Source organism: Protomyces lactucae-debilis (assembly GCF_002105105.1).
Source record: "Protomyces lactucae-debilis strain 12-1054 chromosome Unknown BCR37scaffold_23, whole genome shotgun sequence".
NCBI classification, from domain to species: Eukaryota; Fungi; Ascomycota; class Taphrinomycetes; order Taphrinales; family Protomycetaceae; genus Protomyces; species Protomyces lactucae-debilis.
This window is the reverse complement of record NW_024468015.1, coordinates 554-15,593: the sequence shown is the minus strand read 5'-3', so window position 1 is coordinate 15,593 and position 15,040 is coordinate 554. Positions and strand designations below refer to the sequence as shown.

The 15,040-nt window shown below is 52.1% G+C and overlaps 9 protein-coding genes across 9 annotated transcripts; 2 read left to right on the top strand and 7 right to left on the bottom strand.

Annotated features, from left to right (window-relative positions):
• On the bottom strand, positions 1–1,285 carry BCR37DRAFT_331220 (pyridoxal phosphate-dependent transferase; the record flags this gene model as incomplete). The annotated part of the gene is made up of 2 exons (XM_040867017.1): positions 1–598; positions 639–1,285. Coding segments are annotated over 2 exons (1,245 nt in total), but the record flags the coding sequence as incomplete, so codon positions are not given.
• Positions 1,286–1,534: 249 nt separating this feature from the next.
• Positions 1,535–1,966, bottom strand: BCR37DRAFT_351534 (deoxyuridine 5'-triphosphate nucleotidohydrolase; the record flags this gene model as incomplete). The annotated part of the gene is made up of 1 exon (XM_040868076.1): positions 1,535–1,966. One exon carries the CDS (start codon positions 1,964–1,966, stop codon positions 1,535–1,537), a length of 432 nt encoding a protein of 143 aa, XP_040722568.1.
• Positions 1,967–2,254: 288 nt separating this feature from the next.
• Positions 2,255–3,115, top strand: BCR37DRAFT_383385 (HotDog domain-containing protein). Its single transcript, XM_040870051.1, has 3 exons — positions 2,255–2,406; positions 2,445–2,593; positions 2,637–3,115. Exons 1-3 carry the CDS (start codon positions 2,343–2,345, stop codon positions 2,883–2,885), a joined length of 462 nt encoding a protein of 153 aa, XP_040722567.1. The 5' UTR covers positions 2,255–2,342; the 3' UTR covers positions 2,886–3,115.
• Positions 2,856–3,558, bottom strand: BCR37DRAFT_383384 (phospholipid methyltransferase-domain-containing protein). The gene has a single exon (XM_040870050.1). It carries the CDS (start codon positions 3,483–3,485, stop codon positions 2,925–2,927), a length of 561 nt encoding a protein of 186 aa, XP_040722566.1. The 5' UTR covers positions 3,486–3,558; the 3' UTR covers positions 2,856–2,924.
• Positions 3,559–3,576: 18 nt separating this feature from the next.
• BCR37DRAFT_163605 (P-loop containing nucleoside triphosphate hydrolase protein) lies at positions 3,577–5,351 on the bottom strand. Its single transcript, XM_040866199.1, has one exon. The coding sequence runs from the start codon at positions 5,324–5,326 to the stop codon at positions 3,662–3,664; it is 1,665 nt and encodes a 554-aa protein (XP_040722565.1). The 5' UTR covers positions 5,327–5,351; the 3' UTR covers positions 3,577–3,661.
• A 218-nt stretch (positions 5,352–5,569) lies between these two features.
• BCR37DRAFT_163460 (RTA1 like protein-domain-containing protein) lies at positions 5,570–6,659 on the bottom strand. The gene has a single exon (XM_040866197.1). The coding sequence runs from the start codon at positions 6,456–6,458 to the stop codon at positions 5,589–5,591; it is 870 nt and encodes a 289-aa protein (XP_040722564.1). The 5' UTR covers positions 6,459–6,659; the 3' UTR covers positions 5,570–5,588.
• Positions 6,660–6,860: 201 nt separating this feature from the next.
• BCR37DRAFT_389402 (uncharacterized protein) lies at positions 6,861–7,421 on the bottom strand (the record flags this gene model as incomplete). The annotated part of the gene is made up of 1 exon (XM_040870730.1): positions 6,861–7,421. One exon carries the CDS (start codon positions 7,419–7,421, stop codon positions 6,861–6,863), a length of 561 nt encoding a protein of 186 aa, XP_040722563.1.
• A 746-nt stretch (positions 7,422–8,167) lies between these two features.
• BCR37DRAFT_389401 (uncharacterized protein) lies at positions 8,168–8,621 on the top strand (the record flags this gene model as incomplete). The annotated part of the gene is made up of 2 exons (XM_040870729.1): positions 8,168–8,185; positions 8,223–8,621. The coding sequence occupies 2 exons, from the start codon at positions 8,168–8,170 to the stop codon at positions 8,619–8,621; spliced, it is 417 nt and encodes a 138-aa protein (XP_040722562.1).
• A 724-nt stretch (positions 8,622–9,345) lies between these two features.
• Positions 9,346–10,353, bottom strand: BCR37DRAFT_163554 (uncharacterized protein). The gene has a single exon (XM_040866198.1). The coding sequence runs from the start codon at positions 10,221–10,223 to the stop codon at positions 9,846–9,848; it is 378 nt and encodes a 125-aa protein (XP_040722561.1). The 5' UTR covers positions 10,224–10,353; the 3' UTR covers positions 9,346–9,845.
• Between the last annotated feature and the right edge of the window lie 4,687 nt (positions 10,354–15,040).

The window sequence follows — 15,040 nt, the reverse complement described above, 5'->3', positions numbered from 1 at the left end:
CTACATCTCTTTGAGCAGCTTTGTCAAGACTGTTCCAACATACTCAAAGTCCTTCAACTCGTTGAAGATTTGCGCAGACAAACGAGCATACCACATTCGATTGTGCACAAACGGCGAAAAGCAGCAGTTGTAATCGTCCATGGCCGTTTTGATGAGCCAGATACTGCGTTCGTTCGGCGTCATCTTTTGCTGGTCAGCTTCCCAATCAATGGGCAACACTACTTGAGCCATGCTGCAGCCTTCTTCTGTTTGCAAGACGCTAGTACCGAGCATCTGTGCCACCTTTTCTGCCCCGTCCTGGACAAGCTTCTGGCAGTATTCCCTGATGCAGGCCTCGCCTCCAAGAGAGGCGCGATACGCAATAGACTCTTCCAAGGCCAAGAATCCGGCCATGTCGACGGTGCCAGGGTACTCAAATTCAGCAATGAATGCATTGGCGCCCTCTGATGTGGCGATACCGATGAGCTTCCCGAGACCGGCCTTCTTCTTCTTGTCGGTCAAGTACCCGTGTCCTGTTGGCAAAGCATGGATGAGATGCTGATTACGGCTCGGTACATGTAAAATGGCCGTTGACCTGTACCCATAGAGCCATTTGTGGCTACGCGTTAGTTCTGTAGATCAAAGAATGGGAAACGTACCAGTTGGAAACAAGAAAGTCTGGGTTTGCAGCCTGTAAATCGAGTGGAACATGTCCAATACCATGGGCTGCATCGACCACAGAGTAGACATCGTGCTTGCGACACAGCTGGATCAACTCAACCCAGGGCATCTTGACTCCTGGCAGGGATGAAATTAGGTCAAAGACAAATACATTGATGTCCTTGTCTGATTGAAGGAGAGCTTCAGCCTTTTGCAAGATGTCCGCATGGGAAATTGGGTAGGCGAGGGGTATTTCCTGAGAATAGATGTGCTTAGTGTGGTCGACGAGGTACTCCACTGTGTTGCCGCATGCTCCGTAGATTGTAGAGAAGTAAGCCATACCCATCTTGTCTGCAACCTTTGTGGAGGCCAAAGAGCGTAAGATGGTATTGACGCCAACTGTAGCGTTTGTGACAAAAGCTAGCTCGCCAGCATCGCTGCGAATCAGATCTGCGATTTGCCGTCTGACATGGGCCAGCGAATCTGCATAGTTGAAGCGAAGGAACAGATCTGGATTGGCTTCGATAGCCAGAGAATGACGATTATATGCCTCACGGACACGCTTGGGACATACTCCGAAGGAGCCGGCATTGAGGTTGACATAGCCTTCCTTCAGATCAAAGTCTGCGAGACGGGCATGACCCAAAGGGGTGCTCATATGTGGAATGAGAAGATATTAGAGATACTTGAGCAGAGCAGAGCCAGCTGTATTTGTACTTATATGCTAGCGAGATCCGGGTTGATAGCGCGATGAAGTTGAGTCTCGACGGCCATTTTGACGCGATGAGGCTTCAGATGGAAAGAAAGATCCAGGAACAGATTGTGCATCTACTGCTTCTGATTAGGACAAGAGGCATGGATCAACAGGCCATCTACCACTTCTCTTCATCATGAACTACTGCCCCGTACTGCCAAATCCACCGGCACCACGCACAGTTTCTGCCAATGTCTCCACCACCTCCACCTCGGGCGTCCACACCTTCTCCAGGATCATCTGTGCAATACGGTCACCCACTGCAACCTTGAAGGTCTCCGAGCCGTGGTTGAAGAGCAAGACACGTACTTCTCCTCGGTAATCGCAGTCCACAACACCGGCACCCGTACTGATGCCTGCTTTGACGGCCAGTCCTGAACGAGGTGCGATCCTAGCGTAGCAGTCTTCTGGAACGGCAACAGAAATGCCCAGAGGAACAAGTGCTCTGCCGCCTGCAGGGATGCTCGCTTCTGCAGAGGCATAGAGGTCATACCCCGCTGCATGGGAAGAGCCGCGCGTGGGTGCTCTGGCTGTGTCTGAGAGAAGCTTAACTTGAAGGTATGGACTTGCCATGTCTGTCTTTTGTCTCTTTGGTGAAGGGCCTGCTGACATGGGCCTCTGGAGACGATGGAGGATGTTTGTGCTGGTGCTGGGTGCTGGGTGCTGGTTGACTCGACGCGACGCGACGGGAAAGCTAAAGAGCAGTCACAAACATCAGAGGATATACCACAGACGCGGAGCATTGCAACAGGATCGCCAGAGATTGCAGACCTACGCACCGGCACTACAGCTACTCGAGTGTCCTGGGCCACTTGCTAGCAGAGTCCGAGTCTCTTGCTTGTGAAACTTCCCCGCAGACTTCAGCTCAAACCAGCTCAGCATCAGCTCAGTCATCAGCTCAGGCATCAGCTCAGCATCAGCTCAGGACACCGAGGTCAATTGCAAGACCATGGCACAGGCTCACGGCATCGAGGCCATCAAATGGTTCATCAGGATGATTGGAGAGACCGACAGTATGCTCTGCTTCGAAGAAAGCCCGTTCTAACACCAGCCTTTGACCAGGCCATTCTCAAAAGCACCGAGGTCGTGTCGGCCGGCCTGGACAAGACTGTATTCCGCGTCAAAGTCTTGCCGGAGCAATGCAACTCCCTGGGCTCGATGCACGGAGGCGCCTTGGCCACTGCCATTGACTTGCTCACTGTATCACTCCCCCTGGTATCGTGACGAGGACTAACAGAGACAGAGCTGCGCTATCATGGCCATGCCGCGTGAAGGCGCTTGGGAGTCTGGTGCAGGCGTCTCGCGTACACTCTCCGTCACCTACCTCCGCCCTGCAGCCTGCGATAGCTATGTGCTCTTCACATGCAAAGTCGTCTCCCTTGGCAAACGGTCTGCTTGCATCACCTGCGACGTGACATCGGAGACTACGGGTAAAGTCCTTGCGATAGGCACACACGACAAAGTAGGCGTTGTGCCAATGTCTAATCTCTAAGATGCATTCTAAAGTATGCTCTACATGTGCTTGTTTCGTCTACTTCTTCTTTTGGTCCCTGTCGCGCTTGGCATAGATGGCAGCTGTGTACGGCTCTTCGAAGCGTAGAGCAATCACATACATAATCAAGACTTCCGCCGAAAGCACAAACCCAAGGGGTTTCGCATACCAAAACGCAGTGCCCACAAAGGACAGAACCGATCCGTAGTACATTGGGTTATCCGTGACGTTGAATGGAAACGACGTGACGCGATCCTTCATGAGAATGCCAAAGTAGTCGCCAAGATACGTCCCCGTTACGCCGAGTGCCCACATGGAAGACACCACAAGCAGGTTGCCGAGGCCAAAGAAGACAGCACCGATGGCTTTGTGCGGCAGACTCAGCAAGAGCGGGCTGGTGGGTGCTACTTTGAGAGCCTCCAAGTAAAAGTGATCCCGGATGAGACCCAGCGAGAAGATGGTGAGGGCTAGCAGGTAGCAGCCGTTGTAGGGTCCCAATATGCGTGTCATGAGCTTGAGCTTGTGCTCGGCGCGTGCAACGACATTCCAGAAGATTGGGTTGAATGCAATACTCGCAGCAGAGATGGCAAGCGGTGTCATGATGCTGGCTATGCTCTCTGGCAGCTGCAAGAGGGCTCGTCGATGGGTAGAGTCTCGAGACTCGGTCTTGTCGTCTCTCGCTGCTGGCAACTTGGCCATCGTAGAAACAGTCACATTACTTACTATGCCGGTCTATAGTCTATCACGTCCACATCGTCGTTGTCATCGCAAAGCATCTATCGACGCCCTCCACGTCCACCAGAGCCACCACTGCGACCCTCACCGCCGCCGCGTGCACCAGATGGCATGCTGTCGTTGGGTCGAATATTGAGTCCAGGGACACCCTTTAGACCCATCTTGCCAATGATCTTGCGCTGCAGGCTCGGTACTTCAGGTGCCTTGAGAGCTTCAATCGCGAATGTATTGGCCTGCCGCACCAACTCTGCCGTATCCCACTTCATGGCACGCAGGTGATTCTTGTAGTAGCCCATCCACGCCTGGTATGGTTTCTCAAAGCCGCCGATCGATTGCGCTTGCTGATCCACCTCGCGTCGAAACTTGACGCTATCGACAGGCATCTGTTGGAACTGGATATCCTTCAGTGTAAAGCGCGGGAAGAAAGTCTCCGGCTCAGCAACAATGAGAATACCACGACCTTCCTTGCCAGCTCGTGCTGTACGCCCGAGTCGATGAATGTAGTCTTCCCTCGCTGCTGGAATACCGACCTGAAAGACATCAGAAACATCGGGAAAGTCAATGCCGCGAGCAATCACATCTGTCGCAACGAGAATACCGGCCTTGCAACCACGGAAAGCATTTGTGATGCTCGTGCGTTTGCTTTGGGAAATGCGCGAGTGCAATACGGAAACAGGGGGCAGAGTCTTGAAGCGTTCGATAATAGCACCATACCAGTCCGCCATGGCGGCTGTAGGTGCAAAGACAATCGCCTTGAATGTATCATCTGTGCACTCGTGGTGAAGCGCAGCAATCATTGCAGGAGCAACATCTGTAAAGAGCGGCACAGTAACGAGCATCTGTGGAACACGCTCGTGTGTATTACTCTCACCTTCAGGGATGGTACTAATAAATTTGTAGCCAGGGGAAAGTACGAGGCCAGCGACCTTTTGAACATGCGCAGCAATGGTCGCAGAGAAGAGCATACCTTGACGGCCAGTCTTTTGCTTGTCTGGGAGAGCACGAACAATCTGCTGTAGTGATGGCATGAAGCCCATATCGAGGAGGCGATCTGCCTCGTCCAGTACGAGTGTTTTGAGTTGTTGAAATTGGTCAACAACGGTCTCTTCGTCCAAGTGATCAATGAGACGACCAGGGGTGGCAATCAAGATATCACGGCCACCGCGAATGACACGCTGCTCTTTGTCCTTGTTGGTGCCGCCAATGGCGATACCGATCCTATACTTTGGCAAGTTTTGGAGCAGTCCTGCGGCTTCCTTTGCGATTTGCTGGGCAAGCTCGCGCGTTGGTGTAATAACGAGCAGCGAGATACCGCGCACTGGCGATTTGATCATTTCTTCAATAGCTGGGATGAGGAAAGCAAGTGTCTTGCCCGTGCCTGTCTTGGCTTGAACGAGGCAGTCTTGCTTTTGTAGGAGATCATCGAGCGTTGCTGCCTGGACAGGCGTCATCTTGTCAAATTTGAGATTGTCTAGAATCGTACGCATCAAGATAGGACTGATGGGCGCAGATGCAAATGAACGCGAAGAGAGCTCCGTCTCGAGTGGAACAGAAGGCACGATCGGGGCATGCATGCCTGTCGCCGATTGCTGGTGACCATTGGCGCCTTGGCTGCTGCTACTGCTTGGACGTGCGCCGAATGGTTTGCCTGCACCTCTTCCACGCGCTGAGCGTGCTGCACCTCTGCCTCTGCCTTCTACCTTCATGATGATGCTGAGGATGGAGCGTCTGAGCATGCGTTGCCTTCTGTTCGAGTCGCCGCCCAAATATTTATTTTTCACGCGTCGCACGGCCGAGAGTCAACTTGCTCACTGAGTCAATGACACTGACCTATCGAGTGATCATGGACTCATGGACTCATGGACTCATGGAGAGTATTGTTTGCGCATATGCTTCTAAGCATGGCCAGATCTGCTGTACAATTATCTAGAGCTTTGTACCAAATACGCTGAATCAACCAAGCTTGGATCAAGCACCCGCCCGGAGGGATGTCTGGCTGCTGTGCTCGCTGCTGCGTAATGCATCCTTTTCTTGCACCTCCTTCCGGCGCTGACGATGCAGCAGCGAAGAGTCACGCGCAAAAGTGTCAAACAGACCAAGTAGGCAGAAGCAAGTCTGGCAAAGGAGCATCGGGGCAGCATCGAGGCCAATCAAGAAGCGCTCCGTCGTAGCCAAATAACCATTCCATCCGCCAAGCAGCTCAATCGCGCGAAAGACGTTGCGAACAAAGATGAGCACGGTTGCGAATAGAGCAAGGAGCAAGACGGTCTTGTCAAAAACCACATTGAGCTTCTTGGCGTGCCAAAGAAAGATGACGGCAAGGACCGTGAACCCCACCATCGCAGCAAGCTGGGCAAAAATGCCGCCGATGATGATGTTGGTGCCAGTATCCAAGAGAGGCTTGGTCTCCGCGCCGCTGGCCATGCCACCGCCGATAGCCTGCAGGAGAAGCGAAATAAAGTCTGCGGTGCAAAAGATGATGAGATACGTCCTCGGACTGATTGAAGAGGCAGTAGGAGCGCGTTGGACTAGCACACCGAGCAAGATGTACAAGGCTGCGCTGTACAAGGCTGGTGCGAGGATGAGACAGACTGTCTGTGCAATGAAGATGTCCTTGGAGCATGGCTTCCCATACGCCAGTGCTCGCGAGATCCAGCCGGCAAACTCAAGGGCAGCGCCGAGCGTGAATGAAAGGAACCAGAGTCTGCGCCGAGCCGTGAAGTAGATGGAAACTAGCAAGGTTAAGCCAAAAAGGACGCTGAACGCGATGCCGGCGTCCAGCGAAGGCCTATAGCTGAAGGGACTTTGGCTAGGTCGACAGCGTGTAGGCCCGGCCATGGCTTCTCGACGGTGGTGACTCTGGTGAGACCTCTGCTACCCTTATGGCAGGAAAGAGTTAGACATCCTGGGAACGGATAGGCCGGCAAGGTCTTCATATACTGTTGACCTTGGCGACCTCGGCGGCCTTTCTCTGAATGTTAAGCTTCCGCATCTGGTCGCCGCATCGGTGACGACACTCGAGGACGGGCCGACGCGACAAGAGCCTTCCTAATTCTGATTATATAGATGCCACAGAGGGCAGACTGACGGAGACGATGCTCGTACTGCAAGGTAATCATCACGTCGAGGGCAAGGAGGTATCTGCGGGATGGGCTCGTTTGCAGAGCAAAGCTTGAAAGAATAAGTCTACTTCATTTACTTCTCGCAGCCATGGGACGGCTCTTGTCTCTTCGCAGCTCTTCAGTCACCCGAGGAGACGATTGCATCCTGGTGGCAACCCTGCGCCTTACCAGCGCTGTCGCAGTAGCAGCCCTTCTTGTCGTCAGGAGCATGGCAGCTCACTGTTGTCTGCAGTCCACCTCTGACCCAAGAGGTACCCTTGAATCCGGCCACCGAGTAACGATGCAAGACGCTGCCGGGTACGTCGTCCCATGTACAAGGCTGCTCGATGCCATTTTTGTACAGGATCACTCCGCGCATGAGGTGACGCACAAAGAACAAGTCGACGACGCACTTACAGGAATGGTCGACATGTGAACCACAAACCTTGTTCAAACAGGGGAAGATTTCTGTACCATTTGTATTACTGATGCAAACGCCACTCTGAGCAATACACACCTCGTTGTTGTCGCTGATTTGCTTCACGAGCCCAGCGGCGGAATTAGAGCAGGCCGCGGAGCAATCAATCGCATTGGCGACAACGGCCTTGAACTGCAATGTCGGGTGTGCGCAAATGTCTGGGTATGCGGCTAGGATGGAAGCCGCGATGAAGCTCAAGATGGCCAAGCTCTGAGGCACCATCCTGTTGGAAGTGTCGTTTCAGCATGTTGGCCACGTCAGCCTTTTATGTCTTGACAAGGAGCCTCTGTGCATCTCCTGACTGTCTAATTTCCCGTCGCGTGACCAAAAGCGACATTGCAATGTTGCAACTGAGCGTATGTGCATTCTTCTTCGCTGCAGCGTTCTCACACATCTTTGCCGTATGCTTTAATCGACATTCGTCGCATGCATCAATGAGACTACGGAAAGCTTCATCGCAAAAGCAACTCACAGGACCGCATTTGTATTCTGAACGCTCAAGAAAACAATAGTCTAGTATGCACTCGCATTCTTGGGTTGTCATTATTGCCAGGGGTCTGCGAGCCTGTGCTGAAATGAGGTGACATGTCTGCACACGCGAAGGAAAAACAAGTTTGCTTGCTCCCAAATCAGCTTTATCCACTGAAGCAAGAAGCATAGCGACAAGCGATATGTTGCAGGGACGGAAACCGCGCACTAGGAATGACTTTGGACGCGATTATGGCTAAGATGTGTCTACAATTCAGTCCTCGTCTTTGCAACCGATGATGCGAACGAGCCCTTACGATTGCGCGCACCCCCTGAAGTTACGACACTACAGTTTTGTCACAGCCTCTGACCCTGATGTAGGGTCGCATGCGCCTGAAAAACGTGTTCTCTTTCACTTTTTGGCCATAAAGCTGGCAGACGCCCTCCCGCCTCATCTGACGTCCAAAAATCAGTTTCCAGCCGCCTTCAAGAGCTCCAAGATGCGCACCACTGCATTCGTAAGTAAACATTTGTTAGTACTGGCACTAATACAAGACGCTTTGTACTTTGCTGCCATTCCCCTGGCCTTCAACAGTCTCTGCATCGAATAAGGATACGGTGCAGTATTGCTTCTTTATCGGCAGCGAAGCCCTTGAGTACCAGCCAATTTGCGTGCAACCAAGCGTTGCAGATGACCGAACAAAGCTTGTTAACGAAGGATTTGGCTGCGATGTTACCGCATTCTCAAAAGATGATAGGCAACAAGTGGAAAAGAATTATCCAGGTATCAATTTGAACTCATTTCATCGCAACCATAATTGGGATGTATTGGTGTGCAACTATTTCCGAACGGATTACCCTACTAGATGCAAGTTCAACCGAGAAGGCCCGATGCTGGACTGCAAAGGCGTCGAGGACTTCCCAGACTTCCACATGAAAGCAGACACAAAGTAGGCACAGCCAAGTCTAGCGAACATGCTTGCAGGCAGAACCACTGTAGGCTCGATTTGATGCAGCCACAATGCCATACGCAGCTGGTAGTTTGTAGAACTATCCTTCTTTGAAAGACCATAGTTGTCTTCTATACCTCCAACTACCGCTATCACTGACAAAGTGCACAAGCTTGCAGCTTCATATGGCAACACATGGCAGAGATAAGGTTCTGCCCCAATTGGCATGTGCTTTGCAGTTCAAGTCATGCTGTGCGTGTTGTCTGGGCCGGGAAGTGATGAGGCAGAGCTGAGCGAGTCTACGCCAAAGACCCTGGACAACAGAAAAGGTAGAGAGATGATCCAACATATACATACGACTCCCCAGAATGACACCCTTAATCAAATCACAGGCCTTGCAATGGTCAAGACATGCAATGGATGATCTTTTACAATGCGCAACGCGTGCAGCATCTCATGCGACATCCTTTCACCCGCTTGGCGCGACTTCATTCAGCCTGAGGGCGCGTTGTCGCGTTCAGCTAGCACAAAACTGCGTAGTTTGATGTGTTGCTCCAGTGTTACGCTCACACGGCGCTCTTGATGATTGATCGAAAGATATTCGGACGTCGAGACCTTGTCATTGGCACACGGAGGCGGCGGAGATGGTCGAAACATCATCGATCTTGACGACGTCGGCGGCCTTTGTGATTGCAATTTGAAGCGCACCTAGCTCGTAATGATCACAGTTGGCGGGTTCTTCATACACTAGCGTCTTGAGATTGCTCATCTGCGTCGCGTTGACTAGAAAGGACACTCTGTAGACCCTCGGTGGTCAGGGTGGATGTGGCGCTAGTGCAGCGCGGATAGCGCGACCCTCAATCACGCCAGGACGCACGCAACTGCCTAGCTGTGCATTAGGCATACACATACACACATGGCCCGCATCGCCGTAGCTGTGGGGCACACCTGAGATCATGAGCTCTGCCTGCTCGCTCTCTGGGACTTTGTTCCACGACTTGATTTCATCGATGAGCGCGAGTTTCTTCTGCGTATTGGCCTTCGTCTGCTGGTGTATGTAGCTGAAGAAGCCGTCGACGAGCTGTGATCTCGACCATCTCTGCTCCGGCCCGATGCTCGCGACTGAAGAAGAGGCAGTCACGGCAGCACACTTGTCACTGCTTGAAGATCATGACTGTGTCCTGTACAGGTGTACTCCAGACAAGAGTAGATTGAAGCGATCATTTACTCATAGCGGGAGCGCAATCTCGACAGGCAACACCGGCTGAACCATGCACGCGCTTACAAGCACAATCTGCAGGCCCGTCCGGATCTTGGACACGGATGTAGGATGTGCAGATGCAGAGGGCAGACTGAGATCCCAGAAACGTGTAAAGGTGCAAGGCGTCGGCGGTGAGATCAAGCGCCAGTAGAGCGCGGAGAGGCCAAGGGCAAAGTCCCATCCGGGAATGATGAGGGCCATGAGCATCGACATACCGCCTACATAGGCGAATGCGCTAACAAGCGTCATCGCGACGAACTTGTCGGCCAATGGGTCAACGATAGACCGAACAACAGTGCCCATGTTGTACTTGCATGCCAGGCAGCTGTCGATCAGATCAGTCATCCCAGCAAAGGCTAGCAAAGCGATAATTTCCCCTGGACCACACCTGGATGAAGAAATAGGAGATGTCGGGCGTCATGAGGATGCGCGAGACGGTCAGCATATTGAAACTTGTGTAGATGTTTTCATGTGCAGCGGCCGGTGACTTTGTTTCTCTGAGTAGCAAGCTGGCGTCTATATGGCAGCTAGATTGCGTACATAAGTTGACGAAATAGGATAGCTGACAGTGCCCCGGAGCACCTGAGACAGAGCATGACGAGCAATGAACAGTTGGTTGTTGTGCTCGCTGAATTTCTGCAGTTGCCGCGACTCTGACCTCGACTTGGCCGCAGGCTCAACCCGACTAGCAGACCACAAGCTACGCAAGGATGTGAGGTTGCTGAGTGGACGAACTTGCTGCTGCACTGTCATCACTGTCATCACTGTCAAAGATTTGTCAAATAAGCCTGAAGCCGTAACGACTCGCCAGTGGAACGTATGCCTCGAACAATCAACTCACCGAGCGGGATGCGAGGTAGTCACAGCCTCGCTTCAGGACTTCTGCTGGCTCGTATCGATAACATGTTCGACTGCTATCAAGCACCATGGCCGTGGCATCTAGCTCACCTGCTGCGACCGGCTCTGCGTGGCGTCGCTTTGTTCTACTGCCCTGAATTTCACCGCTCCCTTGCTACGACCTGGCTGTGTGCTGGACCTTAATTATTTGATGCATTGCTCCCTTGCTGCAACCTGACTATGCGCTACGTCGCTTTGGACTTCTTTGCTCACTCGCTGCGATTTGACTGTGCGATGCACTGCCCACCTACAGCAATCGTGATTGGTGCCATCTAACTATGCACTGCGACTCGCAAGGCACGTCAGCTGCACACCTGTGACTGGGTTTGACATACAAGGGATTTCATGTTGCATGTCTTCAGGACTAAGCTCATTTTGCCACCGCACTACATGGCCGAGACCCTCGATGACCTCCATGCTCGAGTTCATTGCGCTATATAGTGTCTCGCAACGATGTGCTCTCCTGCGTGGTATTGACTTCGTGCTCGCAATGCGCTCCACCACCACCACCACATCCTGTCGTCCGGGTACACAGTGTCTTTTTAGCGCTAGTCTTCTGCGAAGTCTTCATCATCATGGAAAACAAAAGTTTGCGATACATGTCGCTGACTACTGCTAGACCGTTGATGTTGCGGCTATATTGCTTCAAGGCTACACTTGTTTTTGTGCTGCATGCTTATATACTGCAGCATACATACGTCCGTCATCACACGTCATGTCATCCAGACAGCCTGCTATCTTTCAGCATGCACAAGCTTGCCAGATGTCGCAATGCTCATGCAACGACCATACAGCCTAAACAAGAACGATTGACTTGCTGTGACATGGCTCGACCGTGTTCAGTATGTAGAGCGGTCATGCGGCTTCTTTCAAGCAACAAGTGCTCTGCATGAAGAAGATTTGGCAAACGCACAGCCTGATCAAGATGCTTTCGTTTTGTGGACGCCGTCTTGTGTTTTGCTACTGTCATTGGGCCAGTTTTGCTACTGTCATTGGGCCATCACCACGACTCCTCGCAGCCAACCAAGACGCCTCGTGACCAAAGTTCCGTCTTTGAGCGCGGCAATTTCAGCAACGCTTAGCCTCAGTCAAAGCAACCACCATCTGGTCCGCCATCAATTGGCCTCAATGTACGGCCGTATGCCATTGTCCAGCATGTGCTGCCGCCAATTCTTCACGCCGCGTCACTGTTCAACGCGCCAAAGACTGCCAAGACACAAGCACCTGCATAAATTCATAAAAGACGGCGACCTTTGCAGACATCGATATTTTCGCCGCGAGCACTTCGACTTTGATCCTACTGCAGCTGCACGTTTAGAGCTTCGGCGACATTTCGCACCCATCGCGGGTCTGGTTGCCTGAGCCGAATACAGCGACAGCATACATCTGCACCGCTTGCAAATACACTCATGCGCACTGAAGAATGTCGGTTACATTATACCTTGCAAGGGCGGCCAGGGCGCGTCTAACACTGTGTCAATTGTAAGCAGGGTATTCGACATTGAATCGGCAGAGGTGCAAATGGCTCACGGAGTGTCTACCGTTGCTTATGCCTTCGAAACGTACTAGCGGAATCCACGGCATTTTCTACCTCTCTAGTCGTTCGCTGCTCCGTTCTCTAGCTCCTGCCCACTTGAAGCGACAAGCTCAAAGCGACCACCATTTGCTCCGTCATCGCTTGTACGTTCGTCTACCATCCTTGTCTATGCTTCCGCTATCGCTCTTCAGGTACGTCCGGTACTCCATCTTAGACAGTGCCGCTGCCATTGCCACCAAGTGCGGCCACCATTTCTTCTCGCCGCGTTCTCGATGGATGTTTCTACCATTGGAATCGCCGTTGATATCTAGCGCATGGGTCAGCTCATTTGGCACTCACTCAAATTAAAAAGTACTCCTTGGCCCAGTCTAACACACCAGTCTCAACCATGCAACGCCGCTGCTTCATCAGCATGCAAGCCAGTTTACCTCCACAGTGACTGAGGCCGCACATGCTTGCCTCCCGTGGAAGCTAGCTCAAGCTGTGATGACTTGCAGACTCTCTGTTGCCCTCGCCATGGATTGCGACAAGACAAGACTTGCATCGCGAAGCACAGCCTCTGCAGTCATCGACTCTTTCGCCGCGAATGACCTTCACCACGACTTACTAGCAGTCAAGCAAGACGCCTTGTGACAGCAGCTCCATCTTTGTGAGCGGTATCCTCAGCGATGCTCTGGCTTCAAGTACAACCATCATCTCCTTCATCATCACTTGGTCTCCGTGTGCGGCCGTCCCTCCGTCTTTCCTTATGTTTCTGCAATTGCTCTTGAGTCTCTTGCCAAGTATTTAGTTAAGGCAGTTCAAGACACGACTTGCATAGAGAATCATGACATTTTGTATCCAATAGATTTCATTTGACGAGAGTGTGCTACGCAGATGCTCTTTGCTTTCTTTGCCAGAGACTTGAAGCTGGTCACAATGGTCAAGGATAGCACTCAGGTTCCCCTGGTGTTTGCTTGGCCGATTTGATGGCTCATCTGAACTTTCATGACCATCGCTCGCCCGCCCTCACCACAAAACAGGCATCTCAAGAGATGCGTAGATGTTTGGTTCACGGTCTACATCGCCTCTGACATCCCTTGCGACGTCCTCTCTCTCGTTTCCGAGACTTTTTCGGGCCACAGGCACTTTTTCACCATCAGCCAAAAAGACGCTCATCTTGACAATCTTGCGCTGAACTCAACAGACATCGAGGCGCGCTCAAACTCTGTCGCGTACTCTCTTGGAATGCGGGAAACATAAAGCCGCATGGGCGGCTGACTTCTTATGAGGATTGGTGTTGATTGGAATGTGGTCGGCGTTGCCAAAACAACAAGGCCTGTGCTGGCTCTCTTGAATCGGCATTTGCATGGACTCGACATGCATTATGTGCATTGATGGTGTTTATCCCTTATGGCTATTCAATGTGTCGCTGGAACGTCCGCAGAAGGCTGCCAGTCGTGTCAACAACCATTCAGTATGCCACACACTGTCGCCTCGGTAGCACATCATCACTGCGAGGTCTCTAGGTGCATTCATGGCTAGTCTGTTGGCTGACATCACAAGACTTGGCTTTGGCGGAGCAAGGCGTCGCAATATTCATCTATTGCTAAAGATGCAGCACTTATTGTCGAGCTTCATGGCGACAATCAAGGAGCTATCGCACTGGCAAAGGACAGCAAATTTCACACACGCACGAAGCACATCTTGCCACGCTTCCACTACGTTCGCGAGTGTCTTCGACTTGGCTGTATGCATCTTGACTATGTTGCCACTGGCCAAATGCTCGCGGACCTGCTGACAAAAGCTCTCGGCCGAAGCAAATTCGAAAACTTCAAAAGGCTGCTTGGCATCGGGAAGACTGAAGGAGGGGATACAGAAGCAGGGGAAGTGTTGTGCGCAGGCAACTCTAGAGCGTGAGAGTTGTGCTGACGAGTTGACAACGCAGGCCTTAAAAGGCCAGCACACCCCATAGTTGAAGTACCATCGCAATCAGTTAGCTGTCATCCGCTTACCGTCAATCACAAGGCTGCGTACAATTCATCAACTGGGGTGGTAACCATTGATTCGCTGATTGACTCAAACACCTTGTCAGCGAACGACGTGATGATTGCCCTTAGCGCCACCCCCTCCTTCTCCTCAGACCAATCAGAGATCTCCTTCTTTGGCTTCTGCAAGTGGTCCAACACTCCAGTCAAGTGTGCACCAGTCTCAAACTTGACTTTGGAGCCTCGCCATTTTGCAAAGTCCGTTGTACCAAATCAGCTTAATGCCGCTGAACGCCTCAAACATGGTGCTCCTTGACCCGTTTTGTTGGCTCGATTGCGCGCGGTAGTGCAAGGCTCTCACTACCTCTTGAGGAGAAGGAGAGGGTGGCGCGAAGGGCAATCATCGCGTCGTTTGCTGACTAGGTGTTTGAGACGGTCAGCGAATCGATGATTACCACCCCAGTTGATCGATTGAACGCAGCCTTGTGCGTGAGCTGCGTCATCAATACCTCGCAGGGCATCAAGGAATTGAAGGGAGGACTAATAAACTCAAGATTTACTAGTCCTCTGCTAGACTAAGGGCAGCGCAGCCGCTTTATTTATGTCCTCAACCTGCTTGCGTGTCAGCTTGGGCCCCTGACCGTTGCATTATCAATGAGCTCCTGAAACAATCAATGTCTCAACACAACACTCCATCTAGCTCATTGTCGTCCATGAGGCTAGCAAGTCTTGCGACGAAGGCCGAGCATTGCCATGAACTT

Bases quoted from the DNA above. Each gene is read 5' to 3' on its own strand.
- BCR37DRAFT_163554 (XM_040866198.1), bottom strand. From the start codon at position 10,223: ATGACTGATCTGATCGACAGCTGCCTGGCATGCAAGTACAACATGGGC.
- BCR37DRAFT_383385 (XM_040870051.1), top strand. From the start codon at position 2,343: ATGGCACAGGCTCACGGCATCGAGGCCATCAAATGGTTCATCAGGATG. The intron at 2,407-2,444 runs GTATGCTCTGCT...TTCTAACACCAG, and splicing joins GATGATTGGAGAGACCGACA to CCTTTGACCAGGCCATTCTC. The intron at 2,594-2,636 runs GTATCACTCCCC...TAACAGAGACAG, and splicing joins CTGCCATTGACTTGCTCACT to AGCTGCGCTATCATGGCCAT.
- BCR37DRAFT_163605 (XM_040866199.1), bottom strand. From the start codon at position 5,326: ATGAAGGTAGAAGGCAGAGGCAGAGGTGCAGCACGCTCAGCGCGTGGA.
- BCR37DRAFT_163460 (XM_040866197.1), bottom strand. From the start codon at position 6,458: ATGGCCGGGCCTACACGCTGTCGACCTAGCCAAAGTCCCTTCAGCTAT.
- BCR37DRAFT_383384 (XM_040870050.1), bottom strand. From the start codon at position 3,485: ATGACACCGCTTGCCATCTCTGCTGCGAGTATTGCATTCAACCCAATC.